The 27626-nt window shown below is 50.5% G+C and overlaps 2 protein-coding genes across 13 annotated transcripts in view; one reads left to right on the top strand and one right to left on the bottom strand.

Moving 5' to 3' along the window:
- Window positions 1-8331: 8331 nt before the first annotated feature.
- ING1 (inhibitor of growth family member 1) lies at window positions 8332-14014 on the bottom strand. The gene is made up of 2 exons (XM_026008853.2): window positions 13600-14014; window positions 8332-9284 (listed from the first exon to the last, which is right to left on the bottom strand). Exons 1-2 carry the CDS (start codon window positions 13733-13735, stop codon window positions 8581-8583), a joined length of 840 nt encoding a protein of 279 aa, XP_025864638.1. The 5' UTR covers window positions 13736-14014; the 3' UTR covers window positions 8332-8580.
- A 4815-nt stretch (window positions 14015-18829) lies between these two features.
- The window catches only part of CARS2 (cysteinyl-tRNA synthetase 2, mitochondrial), a 69638-nt gene continuing 60841 nt past the window's right edge, over window positions 18830-27626 (top strand). For 5 of the 12 annotated variants that reach the window (XR_012002058.1, XR_012002061.1, XR_012002060.1 and 2 more), the window contains exons 1-3: window positions 19153-19389; window positions 19607-19657; window positions 22470-22587. Coding sequence is in view for 8 of the 12 variants with exons in the window: in XM_072761015.1 (XP_072617116.1) it covers window positions 19178-19389; window positions 19607-19657; window positions 22470-22587 (381 nt within the window). In the remaining 4 variants the exon portion in view is untranslated. The other 7 variants (XR_012002059.1, XM_072761019.1, XM_072761020.1 and 4 more) reach the window with 5 other exon arrangements.

The following is a 27626-nucleotide window of genomic DNA, read 5'->3' as shown; positions in this document are numbered from 1 at the left end:
GGGTGGCTGTGTCCCAAGGGTGAGCATCACTGGGTAGGTGGCAGCCAGAAGCTGTGTTGCCTTGTCCATCATCACCTGGGAAGTTGCAGGGCGTCCCGGCCATGGTAGTCTGCTCCTTAGCACAGACCAGCCAGAAGGTTCATCCAGAAGCCAGGGGAGGGAAACTAGGCCCCGCCTTTGATGGGAGGAGTGAGAAATTTGTGGTTTCAAAACCAGCACAGAGGACTGTGTGTGTAGAAAGAGATCTATGAAGACAGATACAGCTGTGATGCTGGGGAGGTTAGCAGGGCTGGGCAGCGGAGGAGGTGGTTGACTTGGTTAGTATACAAACCCATCTTGAAGTAGCTTGAGAACAAAAGGGTTTCTTGACTCACATCACTGGCCATTCCGGGGGCTCAAAGGATCATGGACCATGTACAGGGGCCCCCGGGTGGCTCAGTCAGTTAAGCTGAGGTCAGGTCATGATCCCAGGATCCTGGGATCGAGCCCCTCATTGGGCTCCCTGCTCAGCAGCGAGTTTGCTTCTCCCTCTCCTTCTGCCTCTCCCCCACTTATGTTCATGCACTCTATCAAATACATAAATAAAATTTTTTTAAAAAGGACCATGCTTATATCCATCTTCCAGGTAGACTTTCTCCACATGGTGGGCAAGGCAACCCACAAAAGCCCCAGATCCAAATCTGACACCTTAGTAGTTGCAACGGAAGAGAAAAGTCATGTGCTGGTAGCTCCAGAAAGAAGCTGCAGGGAAGATGCATAGCAATGGCCTTGGGGGGCTGGCCCATCCCCACCCTCCCATGGGGCCAGCAGCAGGCACCCCTGGTGGCCTGAATTCTTCTTCAGCAGCTCTGCACTAGTCCTACTCTGACTGGTTTTGCTTTGGGGACTCTCCTTTCTTGTGTTTGCTCTTAGGTACGTACTTAAAACTTGTCCCTTCCCTCATATGAAATATATCCAGGTTTTTTCGTGTGTGAGGCTTGGTCTAGCATATTGATCAGTAGTTTCTCATGGCTTCTATGGATTGAGCGGAACTCTCTCAATATTCTGTTTGATCTTATTGTCACCTTTACTTCTGGGATTGACCTTTTGCTTTTTCTGCACTTAAGGAATATTGGCCTGGCTCCCTCAACTGTTAGATTCCACATTGCCCTATTGCCAAGGGGAACATAGTGCTTTTGGTGATGGAACAGTCTTTAACCCGTTCATGCTCCAGGGTCATGACCTCCCCATGAAGCCACACATGTCATTTGTTGTCTTCTTCCCTATGCCAGATATTAAAAAATATAAATAAAATTGTTCTAAGAGTCACACAACAAACTAACCTTCGAGAAGAATTAGAAGAAGATATAAAACAGGCCAATGCATCCGTGTGCTTCACTTCCTCAAGACATCAGCCCATTATTCCAGGAACCCTGCCACATTGGGTTTTTGCCCATATGGTACAGTTTGATCTTCTGTGGTCTGTTCAGTTGTCTTATATTTTTCAAAACGTAGGTTGTACTGCAAACTCATCAGCAAGAACTGCAGCTTTGTCTGAGATCTGCGCCACACGGCTACGTCCTGTCAGAGGTTACTAAGTGACAGTAATGTGCTTGCGTGACAGTGCACATTCAGATGACATGTCAACATAGAGAAATAGCGATAAACCCTACAAACTGTTTCAAGATCGTCCTCATGCATTCTGTTCTTATCCTTCCCTTCTGAAGCTCGACCAGATTTCTCCTTTTGTTAATGTTCTTGAGTCTAGAAATTAGGTTTCAAGCTTTGCGAAGTGGAACCCTCCTGATCATTGACAGTGCATGATGAGCTATGAAACAGGCCGGGCGTGTCCACCCTTATGTTCGACCGCCTGGGACCACCTGATGCTTTATGGCTGAGCTTGGAACCAGAGAGTATTTCACCGTTGAGCAAGTTTTAATCATGTTTAGGGAGGAGATCAATGATGCAAAGAGAAAAAATATTTTGAAAATCAGGTATATTGACCATGGCATAATGGTAATCCTTAATACCACCTGATTTTTACTTACCTTGAAATATACAAGTTAATTTCCATTCCCTGAGAACATCCCAACTAATGTGGAAAGAATGAAGCCAAATCCAGTCTGGTTGTCATGGTGGTGGTGTAATTACCCGTTTTAAACTGGCATCTATCAGGGCAAGAAGGGTTTTTAAAATGGAAAACTTTACTTCATAGTACCTGACTGTCCAAGCCAGACTTGCGGTGGCTCAGCGTCTAGCAATCGTCTGGCCCTGGCCATACTCAGGACCATATGTGTCTGTGTCCAGCTGGGCAGAGCTGTTCCTTAGGTCACATCTGCGCTGCAGGGCCACGTGGTCTATCTTCATTGCTGCTCGGCTTCCTGGGTCTCCTGGCATGGCTCCTCCTATCTTTTCCATCTTTACTTAAGACACGATCAATTACTATTTCTCGAGACGCAAAGATGCTTAAATACCATGATGGAGAAAACAGGGACACCTGGGTGGCTCAGCGGTTGAGTGCTTGCCTTTGGCTCAGGGCATAATCCTGGAGTCCCAGGATCCAGTCCCGCATCAGGCTCCCTGAAGAGAGCCTGCTTCTCTCTCTGCCTATGTCTCTGCCTCTCTTCTGTGTCTCTCATGAATAAATAAATAAAATTAAAAAAAAAAAATGATGGAGAAAACAAGCAACTTCTCACATAAAATAAAGAAATTGGGGAGACAGCAAACCATTTCAAGCATCTTTGTATGTGGATAAATTGTTAATAAACCCAGTGAACAATTATTTACATTGTTTTTTAAAAATTTTTATAATAGAAAATATTGAATGCACTGGGTGATCAAAATCTAACCAAATTCAATTCCTCAAATATTAATCATTTAGAAATATGGCATTTCTCATGGCCTGTACATCTATCCCCAAAAGATCTCCTTCCCACAGATAAATCTGAAATTCCATTTTAGGTGCGATCATAGAACATTTAGAAGTTAGGAAAGAAAAAAAAATTAAAAAAAAAAGAAGTTAGGAAAGAAAATGTCTTAATTTTCTATGTCAATTCATGGATTATTTACTTAACACATATTTACTGAAGGCCTCTGCTCTCTGTGAAGAGCAGCTCCACCTAACAGTCCCATGAGCCCAGGCTCAGATGGCACGGCACAGTAGGATGGGCAATGGCCTGAATGACCAGGCTACCTGAACCTGGCCTAGGAGCCCCACCGCTGACCTGCCATGTGACTGCATCCTTCTGGGCTTCCACTTCCTCACCTACACATGGGAGGAACTGAAATTATTTTCTGTCTGAATGAATTCAATCAAGAGGTAAGTCAACAAGTTTAATAGGCTTTGATTGCTGCTGAAAATATAACTATTTCTCCACTTCTGTGTTCTATGATGAGAAACAAAATCATTTATGGAAAAAGCAGCTGCAGGCCTGCCCCTCCCATGGAATGGAAGAAGATGAAATGGCCACTGTATTTTATGGCTGGACTTGACTATTTCTCTCCAGCTGGAAGGGATCACAGTTCCATTTCTCAGAACACATCTGCTAACTAGAATAATCGACAGTGGACCAAAATCATTGTTGCCATCGTCAGCATTTGTACAGTAGGTTCGCACAGTGGCTAGGCTGACCCTCCTACCCGGGGAACTCACGCTGTCACTGGCCTTATTATGCCAGAGAGATCACTGGACAAGGAAAGCGACTTCCCCAAGGTTAGGCTGTCCTGCTCAACTTATCCTGACCCATACCTCCTGACCTCACATCTCATGCTGATTCTGGGATGGCACTCTGCACCTGATACACTGGTTCACGTCTTAGGGGTTAAATACAATCCTGAAATGATGACAAGGCAAGACAAGACGTGTGCTCAGACAAGGCGCTGGTTCACCTGAGGAAAAACATGTGCTGTGCTTGGCAGCATGGGTCTTTCATTCACAGAAGCAGCCCAGCTCTTCTCCCGGGCCAGGCGAGTTTCTTAGGTCTTTGGTTCCTCAGTCATAAATCCCGGTGACTCCCTACCACCCCAGGAAGGGAGGACAGACAAGACTTCACTCCATTCCTGGCCATCAGTTAGTTTTGGGCCAAGAATGCTGTGTCTTGACCACCCAGCACGTCTGTGTGGGCAGGATGGCAGTAAAAGGACACAGCTGTCGCAGCCAAGTGGGGGACGTGTGGCCTTGTGTGAATCAGGGCCCCTCTGGTGGGTCTCAGCACCCTCTCTAGAAAGACTGGGCCAGGCTGTTAAGAAGATTTAACATAAAGTATACCAAGTACCTAACACAGTGCTGGCACATGCAGACGATGAATGGTGGCTATATCTATCAGCTGTATAAGGTTATTCAAAGTTGACTCAAACTCAAGCATTTTCTTAATGAGAAAATTCTAGTTTAATGAAGCATTGAATGGCATAAATGAAGACTAAACCAGTTACTGTTTGCAGGGACTTCTTTTTAAGTTGAGGAAGCATCAACATCTATGAACAAAATCAGGTAACACAAAGTATTTGAGGCAAGAGAAGTGACCTACTGCTTTTCCTTACTCCAGTTAAAACTATTTGCTGTTACCCCCTGGGCAAGGGGCGGTGCACGGCACACTAGTGTTTGGTCTGTAAGGAAAACAACTGAATAAATATTCTGCAACAAAACCCCTGAAGAGGCTGTTTGGCTTCTCCTGCTGTTATCTTCCTGACGGAGGGTGAGGAGCAGCCATTGGTGACTAGCGATTTCTCCAGATTAAACAAATCCACAGTTCTACCTTCCAAACCCCCTGGTTTTAACCCCCTGGGCCCCAAGACTAAGAGGGAGTAGTTAGAAACTGAAACGGAGCGGGAGATCTTACTCTATACATGCAGGGATCCCAAGGAATCATAAATCACTTTAGATGAAACGGACAGAAGCTCATTTCCTGCGGAAGCACGTTATCTTTAAACGCTGTCTGGACAAAGAGTAACTCTGCCTAATGAAAAGGTTTAATATCCTAATACATTTTACCTGGAACGCTGTATGAACATGAGATACAAAAGGACATGTCAAGTAAATATCTGTTCTAAAATAAGTAGGTATTAGTAGGATGGCTTTCATATTCGTAAATGCTTATTACTTGAGCACCTGCCACCCATGACAGACTCGAGGACCACACCGCAGAGTCCGAGTTACTGAAAGGCACGGCTGTGGGGGTGGCCGGAGTCCTGCCAAAACAGGGTTCCTTCTCGGGACAGGGAGGAGGACAGCTCCTCCTGCTCCAGGAATGCCATGCCAGGGCTGCTCGATGCACACTAACTAGCCAACGAGCCAAGTTTCCTGGTCCAGAGTAAAACTCATTCTAATGGAAACATTTTAAACTGTTTCTCAACTGTATGTAATAACTCAGTGATGAAGTACAACCTACCGATGGTTGCCAGGGCAGGGTTGGGGTTGGGTGAAACAGGAAAGGGGGTCAACTATAAAATAACCGCCACGAGGAGACACGTATAGCATGGTGACTGCAGGGCAGATCTGAAAGTTGGTGAAACTAAATCTTAAAAGTTCTTATCACAAGATAAAAAGGTTTTGTAGCTATGGTGACAGAGGTTAATTAGACTTCCTACATGTATGTATTGAGCATCTCTCAATAGGTACAAATATCCAGTTATTGTGTTGTACATCTGAAACTAAAATGTTCTATGTCAATTACGCTTCAATTTAAAAAAGCTCTTTTATAAACAAATATAAGCAGCAGTTCTACCTTAGCCAGCTGGGCACGCATCTATTTCTACAGAGCCAATCCCCTTTCAGTGCTTCCAAGGGCCACCTGCATTTTTCTACTACTGTATCTAATCATGATTTAAAAGCCTAAATCCTGACGTTCTGAGTACTCATGTGTGATTTTACTGTTTGCTGGAAATAAAAGTGATTTAAAGGCCACCAAATCCGACAAAATCTGCCTTTATGATGTCCCACATGTTTAGAAGGAAGAATACCTGGCCATTTGTCCTTACTAGAAACTTCATCAAAGGTCAGGAAAAAATACCCAGCATTTGATTAACTGCATGCCAGGCTCCTATTCACTTAACTTGATTTCTCAGAAGCACCTTTTATAAAACAGGTATTTTAAAACTGAACCATGGATCAAGAGTTAAGCTCCTTATTCAAGATCAAACTGCTAAGGGGCAGAGATGGGTTCAAACCCAGCATAGTGTAGCCTCTGTCCTGGGCTCTACTACAACCATTTACAGACACTGTTAAATATGAAGAAATCCAGTACTAGCAACCGTGTCCTATTGCAAACTTCATTCCCGTAACTTAATTTTCATTATTAGTTCTAATTCAAATAGTAGAAACTAGCAGATGGAATTTTATATAAGCAAAGATTTTTTTCATATTTTAAAAAAAGATTTTATTTATTTATTCATGGGAGACACAGAGAGAGGCAGGGAGATAGGTAGAGGGAGAAGCAGGCTCCCTGTGGGGAACCCAATGTGGGACTCGATCCCAGGATTTCAGGATCACGACCTGAGCCGAAGGCAGACACGCAGCCATTGAGCCACCCAGGTGCCCTGCAAAGATTCTTTTAAGCCACTTTTATTGCCACTGGACTGTCAAGTATTTTAGCACCTTATTTACATATAAGAAACCTTTTATTATTTGTCTAGGTAAACCTTAACATTCAAAAGTTTCTTAAATGGTTTTGAAGTTTTGCTAGAAAGTAAATGCCTATTTATAGGAACTGATATGCAAAAAAAAAAATGGACATTTTAATGTATAATCAATGGCACTTTGTATTTCTCTACCAAATAGTTTTCTATAATGGAAATTTGCTGTACTGAGTAATTTCTGTCTGGCACAAATTAACAATCAGAAAACAACTTACGTGTTTTCTGGTCAGTCATGCCACATAGAGCTACAGGTGCCATGTGGTTACAGTGCTTCCTTGGGGCAGCTTCACAAGAGATTGCACAACAGACTATGAGGAAACAAATCCTCTCCACTGTGTATCGTTTAGAAACGTGAATCGTATCATTGCTTAGAAATGAAGTTAATCTAAATCAGAGGTCAGCAAATCTCTTGTGCACAGAGCCAGAAAATAAGTGATTTCAGCTTTGTGGGTCATTTGATCTCCGCTGCAAACTCTGCTGTCATACAAAAGCAGCCACAGACAATGCTTAAGTGAATGAGCATGGCTATTTGCTAGTAACACTTTATTTATGGACACTAAATTTAAATTTTATCATACTGTTCACATGTTATCAAACAGGACTCTTCTTTAGATTTTTTTTAAAAAAACATTTAACAGGAAGGGCACCTGGGTGGTTCAGTTGGTTGAGTGTCCCACTCTTTGATTTCAGCTCAGGTCATGATCTCAGGGTCATGAGATCCAACCCTGTGTGGGACTCCATGTGGGGCTCTGTGCAGGGCATGAAGTCTGCTTAAGATTCTCTTTCCCCCCTTCCGCCACCCCTCCCCTGCTTGCTCGCTTGCTCTTTCTCAAAAAAAAACAAAAACAAACACAATTCGACAATGTAAAGCTCCTTCTTGGCTCACAGGCCCTACAAAACCAGGTGGTGGGCTAGATTTGGCTTGTGGACAATAACTTCCTGACCCCTGGTTTAAATATACATTTGTTTTGACATTTATTTGCTGGCAATTAAGTAACTTCTACTTCACTATTAAGAAGAGTTAGAAAATTTGCCTTAAGGCTTTGTCTAAACTGCTGGTATATATATTTTTAGAGCAAACATTTAAAAATTACTTACAACCAAATATATGGCTAGAGGAGCAAACAGTTCAAGTTTCACTTATTCCTTGACCTCACACCTGTACAGCTCTCGTGCACACAGCAGGAAACACACCTTGGTTCTATCTACAGAGGCATCTGATTACAATGCTTCACTTGGAAATGTACCTTTATACGCCCTGTAGCAATGAAACATGACCACACTGGGATGTGTGATAGCAAAAGCGTGATCTGAAGTTCCATGACTAGATTACTTCCGTGTGATTTAATAAAAACTGTCTCCAATCATTTAAAAATGGCCCTGGGTGGGTGGGTAGGGCCATTTGGGGAACAGGCCAGTAATATGTTTGTCATGTAAAATTTAACCATTTACCTTTCTAAAAAATAATCAATAAACTTTTATATTGGATTATTATATGGATATGTTATTATAGCAAGAAATAAATTTGCCGTGGGCTATAATTTTTGGCAATTTGACTAATTTTTTAAAAATGTGCTCACAAAGCAGTAACATTACTTTCATTAAAATAATGCTAATGATGTTAAAGGAAATCTCTTTCCACATAAACAAATTAGGTTGCTTCTAAGTCACCCCCACCCCAGCAAAACAAAACAAAACAAAAAACAGTCTGAGACTCACTTGAGTGTTTAATTCAAACCTATATTTGTAGTTTCTAAAATGTTGATCCACAGACCACTTTCTTGTTACATGTGTGTACCAATGAAAACAAAAGGCAGAGAATCACTGCCATCCCTGCAAAAGAAATGGCTCCTTTTCTAACATTCTTTAAAAATATACAATGTACGGTCCTTGCACCTCAGCACAGGTGGTGACGTAATAAATACAGTGGCTTGCTTGTTCTCCTCACTGTTCCTCGAGGTCCGCCAACTACCTGTTATAAGCCCGCTCCTTTTTGGATTTCTCCAGGGCTTTGTCCATGGTCTTCTCATTCTCCCCTCGACATTTGGGACAGTACCACTTGCCCTTTGGTTTGTGATTCAGCCCCACACAGGAGAAATGGAACCACTCAATGGGGCACTCATCATTGTCACAGCCGATCATTTCTCCATAGGAGACCTGATTGCACAGACAGTATGTTGGCTCATTTGGGTCGATGGGAAGGTCTGCGGGGGATGCTTCCCGCTCGGCTTTGGCCTTGGAGCGTTTCTTCTTCTTGGAGGCTTTTGCTTTCTTCTCCTTAGGCGTTCCTGAGGTGATATCATCATGGTCGTGATTATTAGCTGCATTCTCTCGATTCTCATTGTTGCGCTGTCGCCGGGACCTCTTGTTGTTGCTCTTCTCTGCCTGTGTGATTGTCTCACTCTTGGACTTATCCTGGCCAGCTTTGCCGCTGTGGCCAGTGGTGTCATTGACCTCCTGATGTGCCTCAAAGAGCTCCACGTGACTATCTACCTGCCTGGTCCGGTTCTCCACCAGCTCTACCATCTGACTCACGATCTGGATCTTCTCGTCACCCAGTTCCTGGCTCCGAATCAGGGCCCTCTGAATGCAATGCAACACTCTCCTCTTCTGGACACTGTCTGTCTCGCGTTTAAATTTCTCATAATACTCATCCAGTTCCTTCAGGATTTCTGCAAAGGAAAAATAAGCATTATGTGTCCATTTTTATAAACACTCCTGAGCCTTTTATTTAATTCTCTAGTCTATAGAAAACTAATTGCAAGGGACAGAAATAATCAATGCTCAAGATTCTAGTATGAAAATCCTAGAAGCTGCAGGCCTTTTGAATAGACTTCCCCCTCTACTACTGAAAAAAAAACCAAATCTGGATCTAAATGTAAATGCCAGCACAGTTCCCATTTAGCAAAATGCCACTCAAAGCTCCTCAACGGACTCTGTGCATTCAGAAGCATGGGTAACGTTACTCTTGGGATTGGCAACTAAGGGGAAAGTTTAAATTCAGGTGAAGTGCCAGTGCTCCAGCTTTTATTTTCTATAAAATTAAATGATATCCTATATTTCCAGTTTTATTCAAATATTCGCCTAACTTAAAGGCCTTTATTTCCTTTAATGCACCACTGTGTTGAATACCCTATGAAGTCAGAGAATGTATATAAATGTTACCTAGTGACCCAGAGCCTCAGTTTAGTCATGTCACTGTCATCCTACCATGTTATTCTTCTGTATTACTGAAAACAAGAATGGTCACAATAAACCAGACAATCTAGCTTTGCCTTAAAACAAAGGTGTCAGATTTTATTTTTGCATTTACTTCCTAAAACAGTACACATTCACATCTGTAAAAACAGATTTGAAAACATTATCAAAATCAAAACACCCTCAGTATTAAATTTAAACCTTATACGGGGGCACCTGGCTGGCTCAATCAGTAGACATGTGACTTTTATTTTTATTTTTTTTTTAAGATTTATTTATTTATTTACGAGAGACAGAGAGAGAGAGGCAGATACACAGGCAGAAGGAGAAGCAGGCTACCCACAAGCTGGCTCAATCAGTAGACATGTGACTCTTAGATAGATTCTTTATTTATTTAATTATTTAACTAATGTATGAGACAGAGAAGGGAGAGAGGGGGGTGGGGTGGGGCAGAGACACAGGCAGAGGAAGAAGCAGGCTCCCTACAAGGAGCCTCATGCAGGACTCAATCAAGGACCCCAGGATCATACCCTGAGCTGAAGGCAGACGGTCAACTGCTGAGCCACCCAGGTGTCCCCAGACATGTGACTCTTGATCTTGGGGTTGTGAGTTTAATCCTCACGCTGGGTGTAAAGAGGACTTAAAAAGTAAAATCTTAAAACAAAGAAGTGCATATGATTTTGGAAAGTGTAATTAGGCAATTTCTCAAGATATAAAAGTTGTTAACCTTGACTGAAATATGGAAAATAACTATTCTTGCCAAAAACGTATTTAAATACAAACAGAAATTCCCAGAGTCATCTCCTCCAAATAGTAACAAATCTAAGTAGTATCAGGGATGAGTGGCTGGCTTAGTCGGAAGATCATGCAACTCTTGATCTTGGGATTCTGAGTTCAAGCCCCATGTTGGGTACAGATATCACTAAAAAACAAAAGTATCAGATTTTTCTCCTGAAACCCTCTGCAGTATCTTAAAATAAGGCAATTCTACTCTCCAAGTAGGAAGGGTTGGGTGGAGGGCAGCATGTATAATAGGTACCCCTCATCCCTTCTAGATCTTATCTTTAAACAGGTATAAGGTATAAACCATAAACCTAACACTGGGATAAGCACAAGAACTTAGACATAACACTGAAGCTTGCATAAATGTAAACAGTATTTTCCAGGCTCTAAAAGGCGCTCTGAAGATCCTTCTAGAACAATGTAGACCATCTGCCCCCAGGAAGGAGGGATGCCACAGTCTCACAGTGTCGGAGAGTAATTAATTCTGGAAATAAACAGGCTCAAGTTATCTAAGTACTATTTCATAAAAGTTAACTTATTTAAGTTGATTGCACATTACAAAGCCGCAATTTAGTTTAATTGGTAACCCAATTTCTAAAGGCAACGTTAGCCTCTCACTGAAAAGACAACAATGTTATCACATCACTCCTATGGAATCCAACAACATAGAGCTTCTTTCACATCACCAGGCTTCCATCCATGTGAAGCCTCACCTGGGGAAAGAAGCACAAATCACATGACAAAATCACCGGGAAATCTTGCTGCTTCCCCGCACAGTGGCATCTATTTCTTAGACTCCCCAGAACAAGTACCCTGTCTACAGCAGAGCGGGTGCGATAGGTGCGGTACCGACCACCGAGGCCCACCAGCGCCCCGTGGGCAGGCGCCCGCCAGGACCCGTCGGCTCGGCCTGGGGCTGACCTGGCCTCTGGACCGCTGCCCGCCGCCGTCCCCGCGGGGCAGGGACGGCAGCAAACCCCAGTCGGATCTGTGCAACCATTAGAAACGTCTGTTACCTTCACGGAAAGGCTGCGCTGACCTTCCTCAGGAAGCGCCTTCCGAGGTGGGGCGCGCATTGTTAAATGCTTGAAACATGGTGCAAAATCACTTTGAAGTCCGTAACCAAGCACGCCCTCAGACACCGGGTGAAAGGGATGAGGTGTTTGTAACCCACCTGTTGGCCGCGGTGGACCTAGACGCCGGCCCCCAAATCGGACAACCGCCGTCCCGCAGCACGGCAGGTGCTGGCCAGCAGCCCCCCTGCAGGCGCCGCGGGGGCCGGGTGCCCCCCCAAGCAGCAGCAGCAGCAGCAGCAGCACAGGACTCGGGGGTGCAGGGGCCGAAACACCCCGAACAGCTTTCCCGAGCGCGCTCAGGCACGGCGCCTGAGACCGCGAACCCTCCCATCCTTGCCCCCGACTCCGGGGCCCTCGGGGTCCTCGCCCTCGCCCGCTCCCCCCCACCCCGGGACACTCACGCTCCCCCCGCTCCGCAGGGCTGCCCCCGGCCCTGGGCGGGCCCTGCGCGGGACGCCTGGATTACGCTCCCGCCAGCCTCGCCCCGGCCCCCGGGGGCCGCCATTGCTCCGCGGCCGGAAGTGGCCGGGATCGGGCCCGGAGGGACAAGGGCGGGGCCGGGCCCCCAGCCAATGGGGAGGCGGCCAGCGGGCGACGCGCCCCGCCCCCAGAGCCACCGTCTGCAGGGATGGCCGGGCCGCAGGGCGGAGGCCAAGCGGGGCGCCAATCAGAGCACAGGAGCGCCGAAGCGGCCCGCCCCGCCGGCGCCCAGGACCAATCGCAGGCCGGAGGCCGGGCGACCCGAAGACATTCAAATCAAGGGGCCCCCCTCCTCCTCCCCGCCCCCCGAGGAAAAAAGAAGGCAGCGGAAACGGAGACCCGTGCCAGTCACTGCGCAATGCCCACCCTCATCCGGCGCGGCGACCAGTGGCTGCGCGGCGGACTGATAAGGACATTCCATGGGGGACACCGGGGCCAATCGCGAGGCAGCCAGAGCGGGACGTTCTCAGTATGCTAATGAGGTCCCTATAAAAGTGGCTGCGAAGCCGAACCCCGGGGAGAGCGCGCAGGGCGCCGTCCCCGCGGGCTCCGTGCGCTCGGGCCGTGGCAGCCCCCGCCTCCCCCCGCGCTTCCGTTTCCCTGCTGCGCAGCCCTGTAAACAGGAGTAAACTCCGGGGGACGGTCGGCGTCCCGCACACGGCCCCCAGCGCCCAGCCTGACACCGCAGGAAAGTTTCCCCAACAGCCAGCAATTCCCAGCGGACGCCAGCCCTCCGCCTGTCCCCGGAACTCGGGGCAGCCGCGCCGCAGAGAACGACCCACAGGTCCTCTGTCCTGCCATGTTCCTCGGCCAGCCAGCCGAGCAGCTCTGCCCGCGCCCCCCGGGCCCCGCGGATGGGCGACTGCCCGACTCGCCGTCCCTCCCTCCTACCCTTCCCTCCGCGCGCGTGGAATAAAGCCCTGGCCCTCCGCGACCTGCCCCCGGCCGCGCCGCCCCGCGCACGCCGGCCCTGGTGGGGTCCGGCTCCACGGGAGGCCGGGGGGCGGCGGGGGCGGCCGACCCCGGACTTTACATAACACTCGGATCGGGGATGGCGAGGAGGGCCGGGACCCGCCGCCCGCAGCGCCCTCCCCGCAGCCCTGCGCGCAGCCCCGGCGCTGCGCCCCCCAGCCCCGGCGGCCGCGGCACCTCCCTCCCCCGGCGCCCCAGCCTGCTCCCCCCAGCCCCCTCCTCCGCAGCACCCCGCCTCGTCACTTCACTACAAAGAGCGCTTTGCTCGCGCAGCCTGGCATGGAGACCGCCCGTTCCTCCTTCCTCCTCCGTGTCCGGGCTCCGCGCACAAGGACCTTGACGGACCCGAGGCGCCCCAGACCTTTTGTTCCCGGCCGGCCGGGTTCCTCCGGGCGGGGGACAGGACGGCCCGGGGCCCCGCGGCGCCCGCGGCCGGCGGGGATGGAGCGGCCGCCCCCGCCCATCCATCCCGCCGTACCTTGGTATTTGGCGTCGATCTCCCGCATCAGGGAGACGTTTCTCTGCAGGTCGAAAGGCAGAGACTCGATGGAGTCCAGGTAGTCCTCCACATAGTTCACCAGGTGGATCTGCTCCCCGTTGGCAGGGCTCAACATGGTTCACCGAGGTCCCCGGCGACTCGGCGCGGCTTTCCGCTTCCTCCAGCCCCCGCCCCCTCGGAGCCCAGCGCTGCAAAATGCAAAGCTCCCGCCCGCCGGCGCCCCCCCTCCGGCCGGCCCCGCGCCGCTACATCTGCGAGCCGCGCCGCCTGGGCCCGGGGACCCGGCGCCTGGCGGGCCGGGCCGGCGGTCGGCGGCCTGGGGCGCGGGGCGGGCGCGGGCGGCGCGTGCGGGCGCGCACCCCGGCGCAGGGGCCGGGGCCGGGGCCGAGCGAGCGCGGGAAGGGGCGCGCGCCGCCCGCCGCGCCGCACTTGTCCAACGTGGAGAACCCAAATACCAGTTTCAAACACTTGGGAAACATTCGGCCCCCCGCACCGCGCATGCGCCCCGCCCCCCCCCCGCGCCCCCCGCCCCGCGGGCCCGCCGGCCCCGCCCCCGCCGCATCACGCCCCTCACCGACCCGGCGGAGCGGGGGTGTGGCTTTGTCTGTCACTCGGGCTGGGGCGGGGGTCCCGGGAGGGGGCGGCGGGCGAGGCGCAAACTTTACTAAGAGTTTCGCACTAGGAGGCAGAGCCTGCCGGGCGGCAATGCAGGACGGCCGGGGAGCGCGGGGGCAGCCGGCCGCGCCGGAGACCCGGTGGGACCCGACCCGCCGCGCGGTACGGCCGCCACCGAGGCCCCCCCACCCACCCGGGGGAACACCTCCCTCCCCACACCCAACCCCTCACTCTCCAGGGCCCAGCCGCCCCGCGGGGCATAAGTAAGGCCCGAAGCGGACTGGCAAGGCCGAGGCCCAATCCCCTGGTCGCCCTCACCTCGGCGCGCCAATCAAGGCGAGGGGGGCGGGGCGAACGCGGATAACTCCTCCCGGGCTCCTACCAGGAGAAACCCGCGTCCTGCGGGGGGCGGGGAGAGAGGCCGGGCCGCGCAGGGCGGAAGTGGGGGCGCACGCGCACTCGCACGCCAGGGCGGCCACAAGCCCGGGAGGAGGAGACCTACCCTTAGGCCGCGGACCACCACTCCCAGCAGCCTCGGCGCTCACGCGCCTGCGCGGTCCTCACCGCCTTCCCTTTGTGTTGCCGGCCGGAGCCCAGTGCTGAGCCGCTTTGGAGACAAAGGGGCCCTAGAGGGGAGCTGCTTTCCGGGCCGGGCGCCCACAAAGGGCGGGTGACCCCCTCCCGACTGTGCCCTGGGATCATTCGAAAGCCCCCCCGCCTCCCAGAGCGGGGCGGAGCGGGGCGGGGCGGGGCGGGCGTCCGGTCCCGGGGGTCCGGGCCCCCCACCCCTCCCCCATGTCCTGTCTCCCCGCCCTAAGCTCCCGCACTCGGGCTTCCTGAGGGGCCCGACGCAGACCCTCCCGTTGCCTAGGTGACGGGCCCGCGCGCAGCCCCGCCGCTTCCGGCAGAGGCCCCGCCCCGTGGGCGTGGTCGCGCTCCGCCTTTGTCCGGCGGGCCCGGCCGGCCCGGCCTCGGGGCGGCCTCGGGGCGGGGACGGGCTGCGGGGGTTGGGGGGCTGGAGGGACCGGGGGGGCTGGAGGGACCAGGGGGCGGGGGCGCTGGGGGGCTGGAGGGACCGGGGGGCGGGGGCGCCGGGCCGCAGCGTCCCTCCCCGGGAGCGGCTGTCGGCTCCGACCGCCCGGTCCCGGCGCCGTGTGTTAGGGGCTCCTCTCCGGACTTGGGGCTGCGGCCCTGCCGCGGGGTATGTATAGATGATTTAAGTCTTTTAAGTCAAAGCACGTGAGGTGCGGCGTGTGAGCCGGCCCAGGGTGCGTAGCCCTCGGGCGGCGGTGCCACCCCCGCGAGCCGCGCAGCTGCCGGCAGATGCTGGTACCGAGCCGCTGTCTGAGATGGATGCTCGGCTGCTGCGGAGAGAACGACCACCAACGTTGACGCTGTGAAGGGCGGAGATGTGATCTTCACTCTCTTTTTTTTTCTTTTAAGATTTTATTTATTTATTCCAGAGACACCGAGAGAGGGGCAGAGACCTAGGCAGAGGGAGAAGCAGGCTCCCTGCGGGGAGCCCGAGGCGGGGCTCCTTCCAGCTCGAGCCGCCCGGGCGCCGGAGCTTCACTCGCAAACCCTTTCATGCCCTCCCCACAACGAAAGAGCTGTCCTTTGATGCTGGGGAGAATGGTCATTTTGCTTGCGGGTTCACACTCCTTCCAGCCTCGGCCCAGGTGAAAGCAAATGATGAACGAAGCTTCGTTTTGGACCGCAAGCTGCACTGGCCGCTGTTCCGCCGAGAGCCTGCAGCGCTGTGGCGTGTGGCAACGGGGGTCACGGGGACCAAACACATAATGATACAAAGTTGAGTAAGAAGATAATTCCCTTTCCCGGAGACTATACTTAAAAGTACCATAGCAAGAAAGAGGTTCTTTTATTTTATTTTTATTTTTTATTTTTTATTTTTTTTGAAAGAGGTTCTTTTAATCTCGCAGGGATTGGCTCTAGAGGAGTACGGTTTGTCTGAATTGAAGCGTAGAAGTTAGAAATGACTGACTCCTTCCAGCGATAACCAAGCCAGTTTGAACTAGGTTATCTTTTTAAAAAATCACGATGTTATCAGAATGAATCCTTTCATGTTTCCGTGGACTCGGCAGAAACAGAAACAAAAGGTTATTACCTTAATCATACCAGCAAGAAATATTTCATGAGTGCCCACCAGGTGCTCACTGCTGTTCACAAACTAAGGATACAGCCGTGAATAAGGAGCTTGCGTTTGTGAGCTAAACAGCCAGAAAATGTTTTATTTATTACCTTTGCAAAGTTATTAAAATATATACAATGACTTCACGGTTTTCTAAACAAGGTTAGAAGGCTAAGAGCTAAAACATCTATGAGCTAAAACATAACTATGACCCTGTGTTTTAAGTATACTACTCAGGAAAATTCTTTATTTTTGAAGATATACTGAATTACTTTGGTTGTTTCAGCTCTTTGGAGTGTGTTGCAAAAAGGGATACTATTTTTTTTTTTTTTTTTTAGAATTGTATTTCTAGTTTAACTGTTGATGCTCCAACCCATGGGAGTAAAAAGGAAGAATTGAACATAAAATTTTTTTGTGTTTTGAGGTGCTTAAAAAATAAATGCTAACACATTTCTCTCAAACCTGAAATACCTTCAAAAGTATACTATCAGTAGTTTACTACCTTATCTACTCTACTTTGGATTTGCAAGATTTGGCCTTGAAAGAAAGTATATTACTGAAAAACTATGTTTTTGTCATTAAGGACTAGGAAACGGCATTCAAGATACTTTGGAAGCATTACTTTTAATACACTTATTTGTTCTGGCCTCAATTGGGGAGGAGTCACTTCAAATTAACAGGATTCTCTTCTTGGGAGTATATTTGCTAATAAATCTTCCCAGTCATTTTTACTTAATATTCAATCTGCAAAAGGAATATTTTTAATCCCCAATGAAATAGAGGATATGTTTATCATTGTTTTGATGATTTCCAAAAGACTTAAGTGAAGGTAGAATTGCTGCCCGTAAGGGCAGAACACCTTACATGACTGGTTTTCTGAAGACAGAAGATGCCATTGTTAATTTAGAAGTCATGAATTTTCTATTCCAACATGCCAGCTGCCCAGATTCATCTGAAGGATTTGGTCTTCAGTGTTACTAAGTCTGTTTTCAAAACTTCTAGCCTGTCCCTTGAATTCTGTGTGTTGACACAGACTGCCTTTTGTTCATTTTCTTATTTTACTAGCACATCTAGTATGTGGACCAGACCTTTATCAGATATTTCACTGCCCAAATTTCCTCCCACATGCACAACAGGTGGATTTCATCACAGATTAATTCAGCAGCTCTTTTCTGAATGTAGTGCTGGGAACAGTGAGAGAGTTCAAAAGAATTTACAGTCTGAAGTACTCAGGGAGAGAAATATACATATTGTACTAGACACAAGAGACACAAAATAACCAAGATAAGGATGCTGGCAGTGAGGGAGGGATACTAGTCAGGGAGCCTGTGCTTAGAACTGGAGAGGTCTCCTAATTCTGAGCAATAGGATCTAACATTTTAGCTTTATGCATTAGAACATAGTTTACACTAGACTAAAATTTAGCTTGAAACAGAATTGCAGAATTGGACTCCAGGGATCTTGAAGAAGAAGAAGAAAAAAAAAAAAAACCACCACCTTATGTGCTCTAGGAACACACTGGTTCATTTGCCTTTCAGTAGAACGATCAAAACAAACCAAAAAAAGAACTGAGGAACTCTGTGAGGTTTTGAGGAATGCAAAAATAAAAGGGCTTTATTTTCTTTCTTTCTCTTTCCTTTCTTTCTCTTTTTTTCTCTTTCTCTTTTTTGAGACACTGTTTTGCAAGATATCAGTAGGGCCAATTTAGTCAAGATAATTTGAAAGTAACTTCAAGTAAATCTCCCTTTAAAAAGTCCCACTGAAACCGCAATTCAGATTGTTTTTGTTCTCAAGAGAGAAGATATAGAATGTTTAACCCTAATGAATTACAAGTAGACACTTCCTACTACACCTACTTGACGGATGGATGGTTGCTTTGCTTTGGTATTGCATCCGGAGGCAGTGCCATCTTGGGATGCCGGTGAGCTCTGTGCTGTTCAGTGGAGATGTGCTGTGTGCATGCATAGGAGTGCAGACGTACGGCGTTTTTGTTGGGGTGCAAACATGGTATGTCAGTGGCACATACGCTGTTTGAGCACTGGGGTGCACCGTGCTGTGTTAGAGTGCAAGCGAGCCATGTTGGGGTGCAGACGTACCGTACTGGAGTGCAGATGTGCTGTGTCGGGGTGCAAGCGTGCCGTGCTGGGGTGCAAGCGTGTTGTACTCGGGTGCAGACGTGCAGTGTTGGGGAGCACACTGCTGTGTGGGGGTGCAGACGCGCTGTGTAGTGTGCAAGCGTGCTGTACTAGGGTGCAGACGTGCTTCCGGAGCAGGCGAGGAGCCGGAGGCAGGTGCCCACACCGTGAACTCTGGCTGGCAGCGGCCTCCCGCGCCCCGGCCCCGACTCGCCAGCTTCAGCACAAACACCGCGCACCGCGGGATCCGAGGAGCAGAAGGGCCCCCTCCTCCCCGCGAGAAGGGGCGCCTCCCTCCTCGGCCTAGGACGCGGGCTCTTCCCCGCCCCCAGCGCCACGGCGAGGCCCCGGGAGCCCAGAGGGGGGCGCTGCCGCCGCTCCCGACCTCCTCCTGGGGGGATTGGCTGGGCCGGGGCAGGTCCTCTTCCGCAGTGGGCGGGCGCGGCCGAGCCCCCTTCCGGGGTGGGCGTGGCGTAGCGAGATCCTCTTCCGGGTTGGGCGGGGCCCGGGAGTCCGTCCTCCTGGGTTGGGCAGGTCGCGGGAGGCCCTTTCCGGGGTGGGCGGGGCCGGGGAGCCGTCTTCCGGTGGGCGGGCCCAGCGCGCGCCCCGCCCCGCGCAGGCGTGGCGAGGCCCCGAGAGGCTGGCGGGCGGCCGGGCCATGCTGCCGACGCGCCGGCCGGGTGTGGGCCCCCGGCTCCTGGGGGTCGCGCTGGGCCTGGGGGCCCCGCGGGGCCGGGCGCGGGCGGTGTCGGGGGCGCGCGGGCAGGCCTGGCTGCAGCCAGAGGGCCACGACACGGGCGTCAGGGTGTACAACAGCCTCACCCGGAGGAAGGACCCCTTGATTGTGGGCCGCGCGGACGCCGCCTCCTGGTAGCCGCCCGGGACTGGGGCTGCGGCCCGCGGGCGCCGCGCTGAAAGGGGTAGCGGGGCGAGGGAGGCCGTCGGGCATCGCGGTGTAGTCCCGGCGGCGGGCCGGCTTTGGCTGCGAGCCCCGCCGAGCGGCTCTGAGCGTTTGTCACGGGCCTGGCGAGCCGGGAGGGGCTTCCTTGCAAGCGAGCCTCACCCGGCGGGTCTCCCTCTGTCCCAGGTACAGCTGCGGACCGACCGTCTACGATCACGCGCACCTCGGCCACGCCTGGTGAGTGCGCTCCTTCAGTTTTCAGCTTCCGGGGCCATTTATTTTGGACGCAGCCGTTTGCAGGCTCTGTGCGTTGGTGGCAGCCCAAGAACACCGAGTAGCTACGCCCAGGATATTGCGGGAAGCACACCTGTTGTCTCACGTGGTTCTCATGGCAAAGTCTAAGCTCTTGTGCCCGTTTCACAGGGGATCAGTGCGGCGCAGTGGCAACAACCTGCCTGGGAATTAGATGCTTCTTGGTGGATCTAGTGAGTTGAGGCAGTTCCCTGGGGCAGCAGTCAGCCGTGAGAAGCCGTTTCTGGCCTCTGTTTTATTTTTCCTTTCCAAATTTGGACAGCCCATTTTGTTATTGTTACCTGGAGTCCTGGTTTCTTCATCTTTGAGATGAGGTTGAAAATGGTATCGTATCCATCTGTTGGAGCCTTCACAGTTTGATGGAACAACACCCCTAAAGTATGGCTTACGCAGCACCTGCTGTGGGCTGCGGTGGGGGCCATGCACTCGGGCGGCAGGGCCTGGTGTGTCTGATCTGGTGCTTACTTTCTCAACCTCTTAACCATCAGCTGCACGGCACCCCATCTTTGTCAAAATTACACTTTTCCTAAAGACTTTATTTGGGAGAGAGTGAAAAGAAGAAACAGATTCCTGGCTGAGCTGGCAGCCCACATGGGCTGGATCCCAGAACACTGAGATCATGACCTAGCGAAGGCAGACACTTCATCAGCAGAGCCCCCCCCCCCCCCCCCCCCGGGAGCCTATCTTATTCACTTTTTAAACTTGTTATGTCTCAGACTAAAAAAAGCTACGTTAATTTGCTACACCTTTTACAAAATCATATACCAGGCAGGAAGGCTGGTGTGTTAGTTGTGTTTTGTTAAAACAGAATCAGTGGCTAACTTACCGTTGATTTTAAAAGGGATCTTTTGACCTCTTTATTGAAGTATGAAATATGTTGGGGAAGGATCACAAAGACAGAATGAAATCAGGCTCTTTTATAGAGCCAAGTAGATACAGTTTCTGAGATCAGATGGGGTTTGCACCATGCAGTCGGGCGACGTGTCAGGCCCACCCTCCGTTAAGAGATGGAGCATGACCTTCCTGATGGCTTCACTTCAAAAAGCTGGCTCTCAGGTCCTTGAGACTCTCCAGATTCATGGGACTTTACAAGGTATTTCCTTAGCCATTAAAACCATTTACGGGACGCCTGTGTGGCTCAGTGGTTGAGCATCTGCCTTTGGCTTGCGTCATGATCCTGGGGTCCTGGGATCCTAAAGACATTGCGACAGTTCTGGAAGTCTGTACCAATTTCCCGTCCAAGTTCACGTCCCCCCACTCTCCTCCCCCAGGTAACCACGCTGGCCTCTATTTTAAAAAGACAGGTATTTGGGGCACTTGGCTGGCTCAGTGGGTAGAGCATGCGACTCAGCCTCAGGGTCATGAGTTCACACCCCACCCTGGCCATAGAGCTTACCTTAAAAAAAAAAAAAAAAGACACGTAGTTAACAGACACAGCAGGAGCAGTATGCCAGGCTCTTTTCTAAATGCTTTACAAACACTAGCCAGTGTGGTTCTGACACCGGGGTGGAGGGGTGTTGCTAATGTCACTCAGGGTCAGATGGGGACCTTGCTGGTCATGTGTGTGGGGAGTGGTCCCTGGGGGGGGCCAGATGAAGGACACTGATGACCGTGGTGACAACAGCCCCTGCCTCTAGGATGTCGTGCTGTGTAAGCGCCAGGATCATGGTCAGTGACCCCATGGCCTCCTGGGATTCTGCCCAATTTATAAATAAGCAGCCCGAGGCTTCCGTGATTAAATATCTTGGCAAGGAGTTTCCGAGCAACCTCGCTTGGTCAGTAGCGCTGTGCTTGGGGAAGGGGAATGTGGGAAGCAGGCAGGGTGCAACGATGGGCTAGTGTTCCACCTGTGAAGCTTGGTGGGTGACAGATGAGCATGAGATTAGCTGACTTTGAGTTCTAAGCCTGTTTTTATGGGAAACCAGATTCTTGATGTTTTAAATGCTCTGGAGCCCTTTTGGTTTTACACAGCTGAGCACCCCAAGTGTGGCCTACCCGTAAGCTGGTATTTTAATTTCCCACGACGGTGTGCGCGTTTCTCAGGAGTAATGCCACACAGTTCTCACGGCCTCGTCCTTGGTTTGCTGCACCTTCTGTTTTGCCATAGTGAAGCATTCCAGTTGTTCTAGATACTCTAGAAATGAACAAGAACGATAAAAGCTCTCAGTACTTTACCTCGTGGGAGTGTATTACCAGTGAACTGTTATACCATTAAGTGGGTGTCAACTCACTTAACAGCTGCAGCATGAAACATGCCAGCCGTGTGCCTGACATCGCGGTGATGCCTGTGTTGATTTCTTGTGAGGATCTCTGTGGGCCAGTGGGGGGAAGGCTTGTCCTCTTCCTAGCGGCACGGAACCCGTCAGTCCCATCACACACCCAAAGTGCAGAGTAGCCTGTTACAATGCAAAGCGTTCCTTTTTTTTTGTTTTTTTTTTTTTAAGAAGTTTATTTTTATTATTATTATTATTATTTTTTTTTTTTTTTTTTAAGATTTTATTTATTCATGAGAGACACACACACACACAGAGAGGCAGAGACACAGGCAGAAGGAGAAGCAGGCTCCAATCAGGGAGCCTGATGTGGGACTTGATCCCGAGACTCCAGGACCATGCCCTGGGCTGAAGGCAGGCACCAAACCGCTGAGCCATCCAGGGATCCCCCAAAGCGTTCCTTTTTAAAGATCCCAGTGGTGACTTTGTGCATTCAAGACATCCTGACACCTCTTTCCTTTCAGCTCATATGTTAGGTTTGATATCATCCGGAGGATCCTCACCAGGGTTTTTGGATACAACGTCATCATGGTGATGGGAATCACAGATGTGGACGATAAAATTATTCACAGAGCCTCCGAGGTAAGCGCAGACAATGATGTTGGCCAGTAACTGGACAGATGAACATGACAGTCCCAATAGCTGCTCCACAGGGTGTTCCGCATCTCTGCATCCACACGTAGCCCAGCGAGTCCACTCTGTCAGGTTATCACGGGACTCTCTGCCCTGGGAAAGGAGGCCTGTTGGATTCTGGTCACCAAATGGGTCCTCTCCCCCTGCCCTGGTGTCCTGCCCTGAACCCTGTCCCTTCCCTCGCCCCGTGGCCTCCAGCAGCTAAGTCCCACTTTCAGACCAGGGAAACAGCTCATGGAGGTTCAATTTTCTTGTTGGTTGAGTGCACAGGACACTTCTCTTATAATCCTTCAGTATTTAAGGTAAGCTTTGGGCGAAAGTTTTAACTGAGAAGTTATGTATTACAGTTTTTAAGAAGTCTACTTTCTGGTTTTCATAATTGGCAACTTTAACAGTGATCTCTAAACTTCTGTATATTACTGGTAGATGATCTAATCTATGCAAAAACCTACACCAAGTGCTTTACATTCCTGTTATTTTAGAAGATGTATGTACTAGAAACTGTATATACTATTTTTTAGGAAACCAGTCTATACTTTATAGTCTTTTTCCACTTAATGTATTTTGGGTATTTTTTCATGTTTTTAAATACTCTTGATCATTTTTATTTATTTATTTTAAGGATTTATTTATGTATTTATTCATGAGACACAGAGAGAGAGGCAGAGACCTAGGCAGGGGGAGAAGCAATCTCCCTGCAGGGAGCCCAATGCAGAACTCAATACTAGGACTCCGGGATCAGGATCTGAGCTGAAGACAGATGCTCAACCACTGAGCCACCTAGTTGCCCCTTGACCATTTTTAAATAGTTGTATAGCATTTTATTGCATGGAGATACTCTAATTTACTGTTCTTATTTTTGGACTCTTGAGTTACTTCTATATTCTACTTTCTTTCAAACTTATTTTCTAGAAACCACATCTCCCTATTTTCTATCAATGTGCCTTCTTTTTTTTTTTTTTTTTAAGTTTTATTTAAGTAGTCTCTGCCCCTGACCTGGGGCTTGAATTCACAAGCCTGAGATCAAGAGTTGCACGCTCCCCACGCCCCCAGACCCGAGCCCACAGGTACCCCCTAATTTGCCTTTTAAACAACTAGACAGCGTTCACCCCGGGTGCTGTTCAGCAGTTCCCCGTCATTGGCTGTGGTGTTTATAGCTGTTAAAAACAGGGCTGCTGGGACACCTGGGTGGTTCAGCAGTTGAGTGTCTGCCTTCGGCCCAGGGCGTGATCCTGGAGTCCTGGGATCGAGTCCCACATTGGGCTCCCCACAGGGAGCCTGCTTCTCCCTCTACCTGTGCCTCTGCCTCTCTCTGTGTGTCTCTCATGAATAAATAAATAAAATCTTAAAAACAAAAAACAGGGCTACGTGAATATCTTTTCTTTCACTAGATATGTTTCCTAAAGTGGAGTTACTGGATCCAGGAGGAATGGTTTATTTGATAAGGTTTTTCTTCTTAGAGTTGGGGTGGTTTAGAGTGTTTACTGGCGGTGCTGAGATGGGCTGGAGCCCATCTTTAGATGTCACCCTCACGTCCTCAGCCTGGTTGGGCTTCCCGGGTTTGTCTTGTTTGGGTACCTTAGCCAGTGAGTCATGCTCCCTTACAGGAGATTCAGTTTCCATTTCCAGAACTGTCCAGGGTCAGGCCTGTGCCTGGCTTTGTGCTGACAAAGGTGGGGAAGCCAGGTCCCGGCTCATGGAGCTTGTGTCAGGTGAGGCAGATGAACCCACAGAGGGATGCTCTGTGTGCGATGTTCATTTTACAAGTCCAGGTAAAAGGGTACAGGGAAGACCATCACAGCTCCCTGGGAGTCACCCAAGTGACTCACTGGAAGAGGTTAGCCCAGGATCAAGCATTAGCAGAGGATGGGTGGTGAGGAGTGAGGGCAGGAAGGACATCTGGGCAGAGGGGTGTGCGAGAACGGGCCAAGACCTGCATGAAGGGCTGTGTGGGAACCTGTGGTCCTGCTCCCATGGGCCGTAGGGGGGACTTGCAGGTGAGGCTGGAAAGGTGGGGGCGGCTGGGCCCAGGGGATGTACTGGGAACTTGGACTTGGTCCTGTAGACTCTTGGGTTGCTCTTGGTCCAGTGGAGACCACTCACTCTGGGGTGGGGAGGACATAGCCAGAGATGGGCCCATTGGCAGGGTTGGTGGGAGCTCTGCCACAGGAGAGGGGTGTCCCAGAGAGCAGATTTAGAGTGAGGTACCTAAAGAAACGCAAACTTGGATACAGAAATTTGAAGCTCAGTCAGCTCAAGGCTTTGGTCTAATAAAGATATGGGTGGACTTTGTCCTAGTTCCTGACACAGAGCACCTAAAATCCATTGAATCTGTGGAGTGGGAGAGTGTCTTTGTTTGCTCATGAGATCATGGTTGGGCCCCTCGAGAGCTTTAGGACGGAGGCTGGGGTCCCAGAGACCCAGCCACAGAGAGTGTTGAGAACTTTCGCCCCCACTCCTGCCTTGAGCTGATCACCGGTGGCCAGTGATTAATCAACTGTCCTATATACTGAAGCCTCTATAAACACCCCCGAGGGACGCCTGGGTGGCTCAGTGGTTGGGCGTCTGCCTTTGGCCCAGGGCGTGATCCTGAGTCACGGGATCGAGTCCTGCATCGGGCTCCCTGCGTGGAGCCTGCTTCTCCTTCTCCATCTGGCTGTGTCTCTGCCTCTGCCTCTGTGTCTCTCCCTAATAGATAAATAAAATCTTTAAAAAACAAAACAAAACAAAACAAAAACAAAACAAAAAAACACCCCTGAAATGGGGGAGAGGGGCTCGGCGCTTCAGGCTGATTAACACGGGTGGTGCTGGGAGGGTGGCGCTGGAGAGAGTCTGGGAGCTTCAGCCCTTGTCCCATGCTGCCCCTGAGCTGTGTCCTTTATGATAAACTGAGGATTGTTTGGAGTAAGTGGAGTGCTTTCCTGAGTTCTGTGATTCGTATCAAACCCCCAACTTTAGACTCTGTGGCAGAAGTTTGGGTGGCCCAAGGACCCGATGTGCCTGGCGTCTTAAGGGGGCAGTCCCATGGGGTCTGTGCTGACCCGGGGAGTTAGTGTCAGGAGAGGGTTGAATGGTGGGACATCCAGCTGCAGGTGGACAGCCCAAGTGGCTGGAGGTGAGAAAGGCACACTTGGTGTCAGAAGATGCCATAGGCCGAAAGTGAAGGGTGGGCAGGCCAGGCTTGGGGTTCATCACTGTCCCTGGTACTCTCTCTCTGCCCCTGGGGTCAGGTGTCCCCTTGGTCCAGCCAAGGCCCTGGGGCCCAGGTGAGCCATTCCTTTGTGGGGAGTGCAGGTAAGGGGCAGAGATGGGAGGGGACAGCCGGGAGGCAGAGCGAGGAGCGAGGGGCTCCCACTGCTGGCACCAGATGGCCAACCCCACAGTACCCTGTGTTCAGAGTGTAGAGGGCAAGGGGGCTGAGCTTGGGGGTGTCTGTCCTGGGCTGTCTGACCTCAGTTTGTGCTCAGCCACTCGCCGGGGACATAGCCTTTGGATTGTAGAGTGAAGCTTTTGAGCAAACAGGAGGAGGAAAGGAGCGTTGTCTGGTCCACGGGTAGGACAGACTGGGGAGGGGTGGGGGCACGGAGCCGTGCTGTTCTCTGGGATGTGCTGGAACGGTCCCTGAAGGAGCTAAGGAGGGGGCCCAGGGCCTTCACTGGGAAGGCTGAGCCCAGAGGTGCTGAGCATCTAGGGTCAGGAAGGCCTGCTGGGAGGGCGGGGAGCTGGTAACAAGAAAGCTGTGGTCTGTGGCATAGTGAGCACGGTGTTGGAAGGGACCAGGCAGCAGGAGGAGTTGTTCCCGAGGAAGGTGACCCACTGAGTGTCTGATCTGCCCTCACTCAGGACCGAGACAGCACGTGTGGATCTCTGCACTTGATGAACTGGGCTCTGTTGTGAATCTTCAGAATTGGAGGTGAAAGTGCCCCTGAAAGGCCTGGTAAGGGGTAGGGGGAAAGGAAAGGAAAGGAAAGGGAAAAGGAAAAGGAAAGGAGCTGAGGAGCTCAGATGAGGGGCGGGCAGGGTTGTGGAGGACATCTGGCGGGGAGGGGCAGACTTTAGGAGGAGGGGCGGCAGCACCAGGTGAAGGCAGCAGGAAGGAGGTTACTTAGAGGATTTCACAAATGCCACAGGAGGTGTCGCTTGTTACTTTTGTGAGTTGTATTATCCATAGCCTATGGGTAGGTTCACTTAAAAATTCTGTATGTATAGAGCATTTAATTTTTGATGCCTGGAGATTTCCCTCTGTGTCAGATACTAATGTGGCACTGAATAGCTTTTCTCAAGATAATGTCTCTAAGATGATAAAACATGTGTCTGAAACAGGGTTATGAAAGCATCTACTGGTTCTTTAGTATCTGGCAAAAAGGCTATTTTTTATCTAATGCAACTTTTTAAAGTGATGGCAATACTCTTCACACCATCTGCTCCAGCACTCACTTTTACAATATTTGAAATTACAATATTACACTTTCCTGAATCACTCCCTTGACTTTAATTTTTGGTGCAGTGTTAAGGTTTGTAGGGGTAAAAACCACAGGAGGATTTTTGGGGCGAGAGCTACAAGAGGAGCGGTACACTGGCATTGGCACATCTGTAGGAGAAATTGGAACGAATGTGTCAGAGTGACTCAAGCCAAAGGTATTCTTTCTGGGTTTCGGGACACTAGCCCCTATTGCCTTTCTTTGTGGGAAGAGGGCTGGACACAGGCTGAGACCAAAGCCCTGGGGCCCTTGCTCGGGGCCCCAGCTTGAGACGGTTCCTGACAGTCATGGCGAGCTGGGCAGTAACCTGAAATCTACCGCCGAGACCGCCTGTCGGCACCTGCCGTGTGCAGTTTGTTTTTTGGGGAGTGAGAGCAGTGCTGTCCAGATACGTGGTGTGACCAGCTGCCCAAAGATTAAATTTGAAAACTTTCTTTTAAAACACAATTCCACTCCTCTGTGCAAGGCCAGCAATAGACTGGTGTCCCGCTTACAATTCACCGTCAC

This window comes from Vulpes vulpes, chromosome 6 (genome assembly GCF_048418805.1).
Source record: "Vulpes vulpes isolate BD-2025 chromosome 6, VulVul3, whole genome shotgun sequence".
Classification (NCBI taxonomy): domain Eukaryota; kingdom Metazoa; phylum Chordata; class Mammalia; order Carnivora; family Canidae; genus Vulpes; species Vulpes vulpes.
This window is presented reverse-complemented; position numbering and strand designations above follow the sequence as displayed.